Source organism: Papaver somniferum, chromosome 5 (genome assembly GCF_003573695.1).
Source record: "Papaver somniferum cultivar HN1 chromosome 5, ASM357369v1, whole genome shotgun sequence".
Lineage (NCBI taxonomy): Eukaryota > Viridiplantae > Streptophyta > Magnoliopsida > Ranunculales > Papaveraceae > Papaver > Papaver somniferum.
The window spans coordinates 184,618,993-184,631,870 of record NC_039362.1 but is presented as its reverse complement, the minus strand read 5'-3'; the positions used below and the strand labels follow the sequence as shown (position 1 = coordinate 184,631,870).

Below are 12,878 nucleotides of genomic sequence, written 5' to 3'. Positions count from 1 at the left end.
CACTCTTCTTGGGAGTTTAGCATCCATTTTGTCCATCAAATCCACTTCCTTCATTATAAGTTCAAGGCACAAATGAGAGACCCTATGGGTTAGTCCCCAGAGCCACTTATCATCCGGGTAATCATCATGCTTCATCATTAGACTTTTTTTGAATAACGTTTTGATTCTTATAATCACTCATGAAATAGTCTTCCATTGCGTCAAACACCGTGACGAAAGTGTCCACGCACTCAAATAGATTACTCTTGAAACGATAGTGAGCCGACTCTACCATACTTGTAGCTTGGTTGTCGAAGTGCTTGTAGTGGTTTTTAAATACACTAACAAATCTATGTTTGTTGGTATCCAAGAATTACTTGCGTAAATATATAATGATTTCCGGGTATGCGACGCCCAAATTCGCAATGAGTTTTGTAACATTTTCTTCATACAATTCTTCGTGATTGACCATTGCAAAGCATCCCAATCGTTGGAGAAACATGCCCACATCTTTTCGTTAGCCTCATATGATTTCTTGAATTTTTTCTTCTTCACTTCTCGTTCTCCATCCGGTAATTTAGCAATCACCTCTAGCTCTTTCAACTTGAGCGGTTGAATTATATGTTGGAATTTTTTACTAACATTATTCCATACATGAAAGGTACAAAGAAAGTTTTGCGCGTTCGGGAATACCTTCCTTACAGCAAACATCAATAACGCCTCCTGGTCGGTTACCATGACCTTTGGAAGAGCGTCCTCTCGGAAGATTAACTTCACTTGTTCCAATGCCCAAACATAGCTTTCTTTCAACTCATCATGCAAAAAAACAAAAAGCAACGGTGAAAGGTGACTTGGTTGACGTATGACCAACCATGTTCATCAAGGGCGTATCATAGTTATTGGTCTTGTAAGTGCATTCCAATATGAGAACTTGTGGGAAGCGTAACGCCAACTTTACGCATTCTCGATGGGCAATAAAAAGGTGCATCACATGGCCGAATTCATCCAATTTCTTTTGGCAAGCATAGTCCTTATTTTGCGCCAACCACAATAATTGTTGCATCACCAACCTACCTTTCAAATCCTTTCTTCTCAAAGTACTTCTCGCGTTATAGATTTGTTGCAACGTAATCTTGTTATTCTTATCATCCGTCTTCAACTTGCTAAGAATTTTAGAGGGTGGCATACGTGCTCGTGTCATTTTATCTACCTCCGCATATTCATGAGCTTTGAGTCTTCCGTCTCTATAATGTACATGAAGATCCTTTGGACGTGGGTGGTTATGACGGCAATCCATATCTTTATTCATTGTGAAAACTCTTTCATTTATGTTCCAATTAAAGACGATCTTGAAGGGACAATTTATCTTCCTTGTTTTAGTCTTATATTTTTTCCCGGTCTTCCCAATATACACCGTACCTTTTTCTTCTTGCTTACTTTCTTCCCGCCTCTCTCACAAACCATCTCAACCCGCTCCTTTCGGCTTTGTCTACCTTTAACTAGGACGCAATTGATTTTCAAACCATGTTTCTCAGCCCATTGAACAACTTATTCTTTTGTTTTCCACGTCTACATATCCACAAGTACAAAAGTTAAGTTTTATTAATGATTTTGAATACAACATACTTGAAAATTAATAAAAACATAAATTAGATTACCTACCAAGTCAATTTGGAAGTGATCTTTAGTATCTTCATGAATGACATCAACAACCGGTGGTTGATCCTCCATATTTTTCATTTCAGGAACAATCTACAACAATATCGCATGGGTTTTGGGTTAGATCGGCTCATTCGCAATACAATTTAAAGGCCGAGCTACTGAGTTCGACTCATCCGTGTTTGACTTTCAAAGGCGAACTACTCGTCATATATGGATTCGGCGTATTGGGAAATAATATTATAAGCCGAACCATCAGACTTGAAATTTTTGAAAACATATTTGTTCGCCTGTATGACGTGAGAGCCGAACATTACATTGTAACTCATAAATTATTTTGTATATCGTTCAGCTTATATTAGCACATCCTATTCAAGCCGAACCATGTAAATTATTTGGCGCCAAAATAATTTAATGACACTTCGGCTTATAAATATTACAATCGCACAAACCGAACTGTTCTTATTTATCAAGGTTCGACATACACCTATCTGCCGAACTTAACTATGTTGTGCATAACTACATACAAAAATCAAAACTTTTGGTGAATTCAAGCTACAAAGGACATTAGACAACGTCTACAACCATACCTGTGTATTATTAGCATTGGGTTCTTCATCCATGTACTCATCTTCGAGATTTGGCTCAAAAAAGTCATCATCTTGAGATTGAGAAAAAAGTTGAGTTTGGGTAATATCATTTTCATAATCCAACAAATAAGCCATCTCCGGATTTCCTTCCTAATTGATATGTATATTCTTAGGTTTACGTGAGTAAGATTCACCTTCCTCACACATCTATCAACAATCACAAAAATCTCAAAGAAAAAAAAGTTTGTTTTTCTACTTCCTCCTCCTCCTCTTCTTCTTCTTTAATCTACTCACTCAATCTATTTAAAAAGAATATTATTATCCTAAATTAAACTCTAATCCTAACTACACCCATTAACAACTAATCAATTAATTTAACACTAATTAAACACTAATCATTCGGGATATTTTAGCATTTATGAAAATAGGTTGGATAAGGGATACCCTAGAAGCACTATTCCCAACTCTGTTTTTGTCTTATATAATATGCCCAAAATTTTCTTGTATGCCTCAAATGATGGTTCTACAATATTATGTTCTAAAATTATTGTTGCTAATGAGCTATGCTGAGCCCGGGAATGGGTTAGGTTAGAGCTCAGAAATTCGAAATTTTGTCGAAATAGTACTTTGGGTATTCAGTTGTGAAATTTTGTTGAAATACAGCATAGGTTCCATAAAATCCATTTTCAGTAACTTCTGTATACACTCACTTGATATCCACATCAATAAACAATGAGTCATTGCTCTATCCTAGCTGCCCTTATCCAGTGGGTACTGTGTAGATACTAGAACAACAGCATCGGACAGGTGGAAGATATTTTAGTGGGTGTCCTAAATCCAACTCTAAATATATAAATTGGAAAAGTTTGGGGGAGAGAGAGAGAGAATTGGTGATACAAACCAATCTGTCTTCCCTTTCTGAAATCAAAACATCCAGATGAATAAATAGATCTTAGATCTAATTTATTGTTTGATCCAAATACTAAAACAAAGATGAAGAAACATAAAGATATGGAAGAAGAAAAGTCAGTAATAAATCAGAACTGTTTGGGTTGTTGCTCTAGATTCAGAAGACGAAAAAGAAGATACGGAAGAAGAAACAAAGTGGTTTATTTCTCTAATCTGGATAATCAGTATGAGCGGAATCGGAAAAGTTAACATGTCCTGTGATCGCCTCTACCTCCAAAGAAATTTAAGGAGAAAAGTTACTGGTTAATGTCTATCATTTAAGGTAAGGGTGTAATTTCAACTGCTATTGAACCGACTACTTAGCTATCTAACAATGTTTATATTCTGAAATTTTGTAAGAGTGCTTTGAATAAGCTGATTTCTAGCCATACTAGAAAGTTACCTGGCATCTATCAAACTTAAGAGATTTTCCAATGATTTTGCTACCTACTAGTTACAACTTATAAGAAGATGACTATATGCATATATTTGATTTCATTTTTATGTGTGAAAAACGAAGAAAACAGTTGGTCATTCATTATTTGTTGAATACCGGACAGTAATACAGCATGTGCTAAAATGCAAGATATCAAAGTTCCTGCACCACCAGTTGCAAATCAACCTCCTCAGCTTTATATGCGGAGACAGAATTTCCATGGCAAACCACCTACCGACAGCGCAAAGATGCAACCCCATTCAGCCGAGGCAACCAAATGTTCAAGGGAAGCCTAATAACATTGCAGTGGTTGAAGGAGAAACCGAGAATGCCGTGACTGAGGGTAATTTTTCTGAATTTTAGTTCTCCTGCTAAAATTTTGTTTGACACCTGTGCTACTCAATCGTTCAAATTTCTTCCCAGCAATTCCAACTTTGTCTCTTGTTATTATATATAGGTTTTGTTATAGCTTCGTGTGTGATACACATGGTTTCAGATTTCGAGTGCTGCCGCAGGGGTTTTTCGGTTGCTAATTGGGTTGAAATCGATCCCATTAAAAGGGAAATTTCCTGGGGTTTCAGTTTGAAATGTGTATGCTCTCAAGCTGGTCACGATTGACACACAATCATTTGCTTGTGCAAATATGCAGGACATTGGCGATTGAAAACTGAATTACTCATTTGCTTATTTTGTGCGTCGTATAGTTCATTTGTGTGAATTATGCACTGAATGACAAAGTTTATTGTTTTTCTATTGCAGGATTTGTTTGCACTAGATGAACGTTATAAATCCAATGCGCTAACCAACAAAGAGAGGAAGGATCTTGTGAAATTTTGATCTACTAAAGAGCATCAGTAAAAATGAGAACTCTGTCATTTTCACCCAGTAATTTTCTTCTTTACAGTCATGTCTAACTAATTCTAACTTGTGCTCCTAAGGTAAAAAAGTAGAACCCACCAGAAAACCAAGCACACAATGGGTAGGGAAAACTTCCAACGATGCAAAGCTGAAACTGTAGGTACATACACATGTCAGTCTTTATAAATTACAGTCACTTTTCATTCCTGCAACTTGAAAGCTATTCGAGGTTTATTATCCGGTCTTGAATTTGACTGTTCGTGATTGAAATGTTTCTCATATTTGTCTGTGTAAAGCATTACAAAACTTAGTCAAGAATGGGAATACCATATGCCAGTATACACTGGATAGTACTACACCATGTTTTACTGCTGCAAAAATTCTATGCAACTTTCATTTTTTCACATCAATTTGCATTCATGGGTCTGCTTGTAAGTTTTCTGAAATTATCTGCTTGGGAGTGTTCTGATATACGATGTTATAGAAGAGCAGTTGAAATGCAAGGTAGTATATAGACAACTAAGATGCCTTTATAGCTCTGGATACTGTCACAATGGCTATACCCAATTGTTAGGTGTGGACTATCGACACCCCATTGAACTGAGTCCATGTTTCATGTTATTGTTGCAAGTCTTTGATTCTATTTGATCGGTTCTTGTTGCAAATATTAATTAGCAGTTATTTTATTTCATCATGTAGAGTCTCTTTCCTTGAAAGATGTGAGTGATGTACAAGAAACTAATACCCCAGTGTCGATGGAGGCGGCACAAGGAACTGACTCACAGAATGTAAGCACCAACAGATTTGAGCCACCTTCTATCACATCCTTGGCCAAATCCAATGATCAAGGAGACCTAAAATTTGCTTCTTCAAAGATCCAGACGTTAACTACTCAAGGGGAGAAGAAAGAAAAAAATTCTGGGAAAACACATAGTACTTCATTAAGAAGTCTCCTTTGGTCAATAATTGAAAGCAAGAAGGTGAAAACCAAATAAAATGGCGATCATCTCTTACCCAAGACTGTAAATTCTACAACTGCCACGAAATCGACCATGAAAACCAACCAGTAGAAGGAATGGGATTCCCCAGCAAGGTTTCCCGTGACAATGCATAGAGAAAAGAGGAAAGCGAAACAATGGGTACCATTCATGTGCTGCTCGTCTGCTGTCAATTTGAAAACCTAGTCATAGTATCAACCATATTGAATTCTCGAAGTTTTCTGGTTTAGGTTAGGGTAGATATACTAGTTTATAGATTCAGGTGTGGGAAGTATTAATTAGCAGTTATTTTATTTCATACAACTAGCCTTAACATCAATTTTTAGATCCTCCATTTCGATGTAATTGTTTTGTATGTTACAGAAGTATCACTTTTCTCCACATACCACATTGTTTAGGAAATAGAGTGTTCCATAGGAAATCATATATAAAGTTATTCTCATATTAGTTTGTCTAATTTATGTAGAAAGATCATAACAGGACCAAGATAATAAGAAAAGGAAGTAATAGTGCGAAAGCAATTACTAAATCTGTTTGATGATTTATTTTTTTGCAGATGTAACGGCTCTTTCCTTGAAAGATGCGAGTGATGTACAAGACACTAATACCCCAGTGTCGATGAAGGCAGCACAAGGAACTGACTCACAGAATGTAAGCACTAACAGGCTTGAGCCACCTTCTATCACATCCTTGGCCAAATCCAGTGATGAAGGAGACCTAAAATCTGCTTCTTCTGATATCCAGACGCTAACTAATCAAGAGGAGAAGAAAGACATACTACTTCGTTAAGAAGTCTCCTTGGGTCAATAATTGAAAGCAAGAAGGTGAAAACCAAACAAAAGACGATCATCTCTTACCCAAGACTGAATTCTACAACTGCCACAGAATTGACCATGAAAACCGACCAGCAGAAGGAATTGGATTTCCCGCAAGGTTTCCAGTGACAATGCATAAAGAAAAGAGGAAAGTGAAACAATGGGTACCATTCATGTGCTGCACGTCTGCTGTCTATTGAAACCCAGTCATAGTATCAACTATACTGAATTCTCGAAGTTCTCTGGTTTAGGTTGATATTACCTAGTTCTCTAGTTCATAGATTCAGGTGTGGGAAGTTTGATATTACCACCTTTTTCATGCCGAAATTGTGCAGGGTTTGGAATATCAAAATGTAATCTCTAGTAACATGTGCGGTTTCTTAAATTACTCTTTCCATATATGAACTGTTCTTCTGTTCTGTACTCTTTTTAGATTGTCTTGCTGTCATCTTGCAGTCTTTTTAGACAACAGTCCCACTGAAGTATAATTTTGAAAATATTCAGTATTGAAACCGCGGGTTCCCACAGCAGTGGACTCAGTCATTCCATTGCCCTGAAGATGAGACAAACTCGTACAACGAACAATTTTTGATCGCAAAAAACATACAGATCTATGTGAATATAATACACTTAAAAGGAAAAGCTATTTCACTTGACAAAAGACGATATGAGGAAAGCTCTGAAGAAAATCTTGCATTGTCTTTCCACTTAAAGGAGCTGCTCCACATGAGACTTGTTTCAAACTACCCAAATCACAGCCACCAAGAGTCTTAATTTATTCTTGTCATTGCCATCAATGTTGGTGCCAACCGGCAAATTAGGTGACCCTATAACAATCAATAGCTCTCACCATCTCAAAATTGAACCAGAAATTAGGTGTTAGAAAAGCTAACTAAGTGGACAAACTTCTTTAGAAGTAGAATACCTCTTATCTTGACATACCAGCACCAGAAAGTATCTTCAAAGTTAACAATGAGTTTAGGGAGATTATGTAGATTACTATTTTGAGTATTTTCATTATTTTCTATAAACCCTGGAAATCATCTTTATGAGAGCAAAAACCCTCGTGAGGAAACAGAAGAAATAGATCTGTTTTTAGGGAGGGTCTATAAATCCTTTCTTTCAGTGAGCAACTGAGCATTAGCATTCACACTGATACGTAAACACTAAATAAAATAGACTCGGAAAAAACAACCATCTCATCGGTACCCAAGAGCAACTAACTTGCAGTTTCCTGCGTGATAATACAACGGGTGATATGCATGTTTTTACTGTTGGACTGCAAAAAATCAGGTGCGCTTTTTGGAGCAAGCTTACGAAGTAACAAAGGTTTACAGATATTGAGCCAACGACACAAATTTCAACCATGTGTGTAAAATAGTGTAAATCATCAAGTTCACATAATCGAGTACACTTAAAATGCACCGAAAAAACCAGGTTAATACCAAGATTAAATCCATATTGCTAACTTAATCTCTCAGTATATTTTCGCTCTTTCTTAGATACAATCATCACGTTTGCATAATCGAGTACCGACAAAATGCACTGTAAAAGGTCTGTAGCTATACAACATCAGCCAAGGGATGCTTACACTCGTGCAAATCATAGAGAAAAAACAAAATTAAAAAATCCTAAGACATCTACTGGATTCAGAATTTCTTGTTTACTTGCAACTCTCAAAGGTTTCATAGTTTAATGCTTCTAAACCTTGTAGTTCTACCAGTGCATTACAGTCGAGTGCATTTTATATGCACTATTTAATAAACCCAGTGCATTTTACAACGCACTGTTTACAAACAAAGTAGAGGATGGGGTGCATTCACTCAATGCAACAAACCAACGATCTCGATGTTTCAAGAGAGAGGTCTATAGATATTTCTACTATCCTCACTGAGTATAAACAAACATGTAACTGTTGGCAAAGATAAACTGTCTATATATATAATGGATGAATAACGTAATAAGGTGGAATCAGTACAATACACAGGAGATAAGTGGATAACACAAAAACAATACCTCAAAAAAGAGACAACATCAACATATAGTAAATGAACAACGTAAAGTAGCATGCAAACTGTATTCAGCAAAGTGACATTTACATTTACCTGCTTACGGAAGCCAAGAGAATCTTATGTTATAGACTCCTCATCCCTTACAAGTGAACGAGCAGAGGGAGCCTGTAGAAATACGAATGCAATTAATAACTATTAAAAATGCTGTTATTAACAAGATAAAAAACACTCATAGGGAAATACCTCTCTATATCTACACTGCTTCCCTTTCTTGTCCTTGCTAGATATATAACCGGAGGATCAGGGACGGTAGCAGAAGCATTCCAGGAAATCCAAAAACGCTGCGGTAACTATTCAGGAGATCCAGGTCATGTACCTATCTGCAACAACATAAAATCATCCATCAGTTGTGTCTTGATGCAATCAAATTTCAGGCCTTAAAAAACCACCACCCAGGTGAACACCATCAATGTCTCAAAATAAAATCCCATTCACTTATAGTGATTTAAAACTTAATAACAAATAAAGGCATTCTAACCTTTGCCAGTGGCTCTACGAGATTATGGAGCTCAGAGACACCAATTCAGGATTCCCGGGTAAATAAGGTCTGGAGAAGGGAAATTGCAAACTCCGTAGCAGTTCCTGCAACATTAGCAATTTCAAATTTTTTATGAACAGAGTGTTCTTTTAAATCACCCCAGACAAAAATAGGTAATCTCGTACACATACTATTTCGCCCTGCATCAACAAGCTTAGCCATATGCATCCGCAAGATTTGTAGTTCAGAACGAAGGAGGTCAACAGTGGTATCTTTTTTAGACTTTTGCTCGCCATCAGGGAGAATCACCTAAAAGAAAGAAACATGTTGCCTGAATGGAAATATAGGTAGACTAGAGTAATGCTTGATACACCAACAAGAAGTAGCTCTGTTCAAAACCATATGAATCGAAATGGAAACAGACAAGCAAACACTAGTATGAGCTCAACATATTACTTCTGAAGTCATATGAAAGATCTCCAAAAAAAATAAAATATAAGGAGCTAATGGGACTAACAGAGTCACTTGCAAGTGCTGCTTTTATGAAATAGCTAGCTCAAGATATATATAAAGTTCATAAATTAGCTGAAAGAAACCAAAAGTTACAGATATTTAGCCAACGAAGCAAATTCTAACCAACTATGTAAAATGCACTTAATATACAATGGTTAATGGCCATTGAGCTGATAGGGGCCTCTTTCAACATGCTCACCGATCGAAAATTCAAGTACATACTGCTAACTTGATCGCTCAGTAATTATTGCACTTCCTTAGATACAATCATCAAGCACACATAAAGAGAGTACATTTGAAATGTACTGTAAAAGGTCACTAGCTAATAGCTACACATAATAGAGACTATGTACTCTTGTAAATCACATAAACTTTTTTTGAAAATCCTAAGACATTAACCGAATTAAGAAATCCTACAATCCCCTTAAGAAGTCTTAGCAAGTTACTTTCCAAATCATTGCATGCATATGTACCATAACCCGATGGATATGTTTATTTCAAAACGCAAAATTTGCTTCCAAAAACAGCATTTATAGAACATTTAGTCTAAAATAATCACAGAGAAAAACACGAGACACTTACCAAAACTTTCTTATTCCCATTAGATGATTCCCCTCCACTTCGTCTATAACCCATCCACGATGGCAGATTTCTTATCACCAGGCATCGTCCAATAGCGTCACATCAATAAACAACCCAAATCAAACACTGAAGATCTTATGAGAACAAATTGAATCTGCAATTAAAAATAAACAAACACATTATTGAAAGAAAATCAGGATCTCATTTATACTTTCAACTTAAATTGAACCAGAAATGAGGTGTACAAAAGTAACGCCCCATTGCCATCCCTACCAACACCAACAGAAAGTAATACGTTAACAATGGATTTCTATAAAACCCTAGAAATCGTGTTTAGTTGCAGAGAGCAAAAGACCCCAAGAGGAAAGACAAGGAAGAAATAAATCAAAGGAGGGTAGTTTGGACATATATTAACCGTTTGGATTTCCAATTTAGTGGACGGGCCAAAACCAGGCCCATAATTTAGGTTCGACTATAAATCAAATTTTCCGCCCCTTACTTCACATTTCAAAACATTCCCTCTCAAGAACACCACTCTTGTTCTTGAACAAAACAATCAAATTGAACCTAGTCACATAATCTTGATCAAAAATCTTTTTTTCCTACGAATCTGTAAACTCTCAGTCTACAAATTTATCATCTCTAACATCATCTTCTTCTCAATTTTTGTTTTCTACCATTCTTTCTCTCAGGAACAAAACAATCAACAAATCGATTGCAGATTCTGTAATCGAAACTTCATCATCTTTATTCTTTCGAGTATAGATCTAGAAACTACCATCTCTAACATCATTTCCTCAATTCTTGCTTTCTTCAATTCTTTCTCCCATGGGTGATTACGAAAGACAACCTTGTAAATCAATTGGGATTCACCTAGGAACAAAGTTCAGTTCAATAATTGTTTGGAGAGTTAGGATGGATTGTATCGGATTATTAAAGATCATCAGAGATTCACATGGAAACGAAAGAATACCAAATTTCGTCGCGTTTACAGATTCGGATGAGATTTTGATCGGTCAAGAAGCTAAAGATCAGGTACTAGATAATCTTCCCAACACTATCTTCGATTTGAAACGTTTAATTGGTAGAAAATTCACAGATCCTACTGTTCAATCTAGTATTAAGTTTTGGCCTTTCAAAGTGGTTGCTGGTAATCATGATAAAGCAATGATTGTGGTTAGACATAAGGGATTTGAAAAATTGTTTTCTCCTGAAGAGATTTTGTCATTGATTTTGATGAGATTGAAAGATATAGCTGAAGAATCTGGTTTAAAAACTGTTACAAATGTTGTCATCACTGTTCCGACGTTCTTCAATGATTCTCAACGCCAAGCAACCAAAGATGCGGCTAAACTTGCAGGACTTAATGTTTTGAGGCTTATTAATGAGTCCTCAGCAGTTAAGAAGAAGAAGAAGAAGAAGAAGAAGAAGAAGAAGAAGAAGAAGAAGAAGAAGAAGAAGAAGAAGAAGAAGAAGAAGAAGAAGAAGAAGAAGAAGAAGAAGAAGAAGAAGAAGAAGAAGAAGAAGAAGAAGAAGAAGAAGAAGAAGAAGAAGAAGAAGAAGAAGAAGAAGAAGAAGAAGAAGAAGAAGAAGAAGAAGAAGAAGAAGAAGAAGAAGAAGAAGAAGAAGAAGAAGAAGAAGAAGAAGAAGATTAAAAAACGTCAAAAACGGATGGACGAGATTAAAAATACCGATACACGCATGAGGAGGTTGATAAATGCTTATGACGAATTCAACCAACATCTTGTTACTGATAACAAGTATGAAATTGAGCTCGATTCTTTTTATCCAGATGAGAACAGTTTTGAATGTACTATAAATCATGATGCGTTTAAGGTATTGAATAGGGAGCTGTTCTATAGATGCGAGAAGGCAGTTGAAGAATGCCTTTATGTTTCAAAAATTACTGCATGTTATGTTCAAGAAGTTATTCTAGCTGGTGCTGGTTCACAATTAATCAAACCTTTGCTTGAAGAGATCTTTAATGGAGATAGTCGTATAAGCGAGGGAATAGATCCATACACAGCTGTTGTTCAAGGTGCGGCGATTGAAGCAGCAATTTTGAGTGGCTTTGGAGCAGTAGGAAAGTTTGATGAATTTTCACCGTCTCGCTTAGCAATCGATGATCCTGACATCACTTTGGTTCCACGAAACACAAAGATCCCTGGTAAATTCTCAACTTGTTTTACGAGTTCTATTAATCGCGAATCTGGATGTTCAATTGGAATTAGTGAGATTGAGAATGAAGGTACAGATTCCAGGGATTACCACCGTCTCGGTAAATTTAATCTTCACACAGTGCCACCTTCTTCAGCAGTTGTACCATTGGAGTTAGGTTGTTCCGTAGACATTAACAGGATCTTCAGTATTGCACATGTGAAGGATAAAATCTTGAAGCATAAAGTCACCTGGGGGAGTAATACTGAAAGGTTTACAGCAGAAGAGATGGATGATATGTTAAGAACTGCAGAAGAAATTAGAACTGCGGGTAACCAGGTGAAGCGGGGGAAACAAGTTAAGAGACTACTGGAAATGTTTGTGCATGAATTTTTTCCTGAGCATGGTAGCAGTGTGCTTTGCAAAAATTTGGATCCAGGTGCATTGAGAAAGATTCAGGAGGTGGCTGGCTGGTTACTAGCAAGAAGTAAACAAGTGTTATAATAGTAAGTTGGATGAAATTTTTAAGGCGTCTCCTGGTAGTACTGAACTCTTTAAGAATGTGGGAAATACTTTAGGTGAAATTCTTACTTTAGGTGAAGAGAATACAACAGAATTTTATTTTTGTTGAGGTGAAATTTGACCATGGATTCAAGCTGTCAAAATAACAAATAACAACAAAATGGGAATGTTGAGTTCATCATAGATGATCATCATGAAGATAAACGACACCTATTTAAGAATCATTTATCTTCAGATGGTGCGGAAGACTCATCTGTTCATCAACATCAAG

At 36.5% G+C, this 12,878-nt stretch overlaps 1 protein-coding gene and 2 long non-coding RNA genes across 14 annotated transcripts; 2 read left to right on the top strand and 1 right to left on the bottom strand.

Moving 5' to 3' along the window:
- The first annotated feature begins 3,115 nt into the window (after positions 1-3,115).
- LOC113283910 lies at positions 3,116-6,731 on the top strand. Of its 11 annotated transcripts, none has more exons than XR_003327810.1 (6): positions 3,116-3,459; positions 3,737-3,955; positions 4,372-4,466; positions 4,551-4,630; positions 5,170-5,609; positions 6,025-6,731. It is a non-coding gene; the product is annotated as an uncharacterized LOC113283910 (long non-coding RNA). The 11 variants fall into 11 exon arrangements; XR_003327812.1 differs by having other exon boundaries at positions 4,070-4,466; XR_003327814.1 differs by having other exon boundaries at positions 3,763-3,955; positions 4,372-4,630.
- Positions 6,732-7,859: 1,128 nt separating this feature from the next.
- LOC113278312 lies at positions 7,860-10,283 on the bottom strand. 2 transcript variants are annotated; one of them, XR_003325423.1, is made up of 6 exons: positions 10,202-10,283; positions 9,929-10,082; positions 9,025-9,142; positions 8,834-8,937; positions 8,539-8,675; positions 7,860-8,460 (listed from the first exon to the last, which is right to left on the bottom strand). It is a non-coding gene; the product is annotated as an uncharacterized LOC113278312 (long non-coding RNA). The 2 variants fall into 2 exon arrangements; XR_003325422.1 differs by having other exon boundaries at positions 9,929-10,270.
- Positions 10,284-10,843: 560 nt separating this feature from the next.
- Positions 10,844-12,589, top strand: LOC113280284 (heat shock cognate 70 kDa protein-like). The gene is made up of 2 exons (XM_026528931.1): positions 10,844-11,326; positions 11,765-12,589. The coding sequence occupies exons 1-2, from the start codon at positions 10,844-10,846 to the stop codon at positions 12,587-12,589; spliced, it is 1,308 nt and encodes a 435-aa protein (XP_026384716.1).
- The last annotated feature ends 289 nt before the right edge of the window (positions 12,590-12,878 follow it).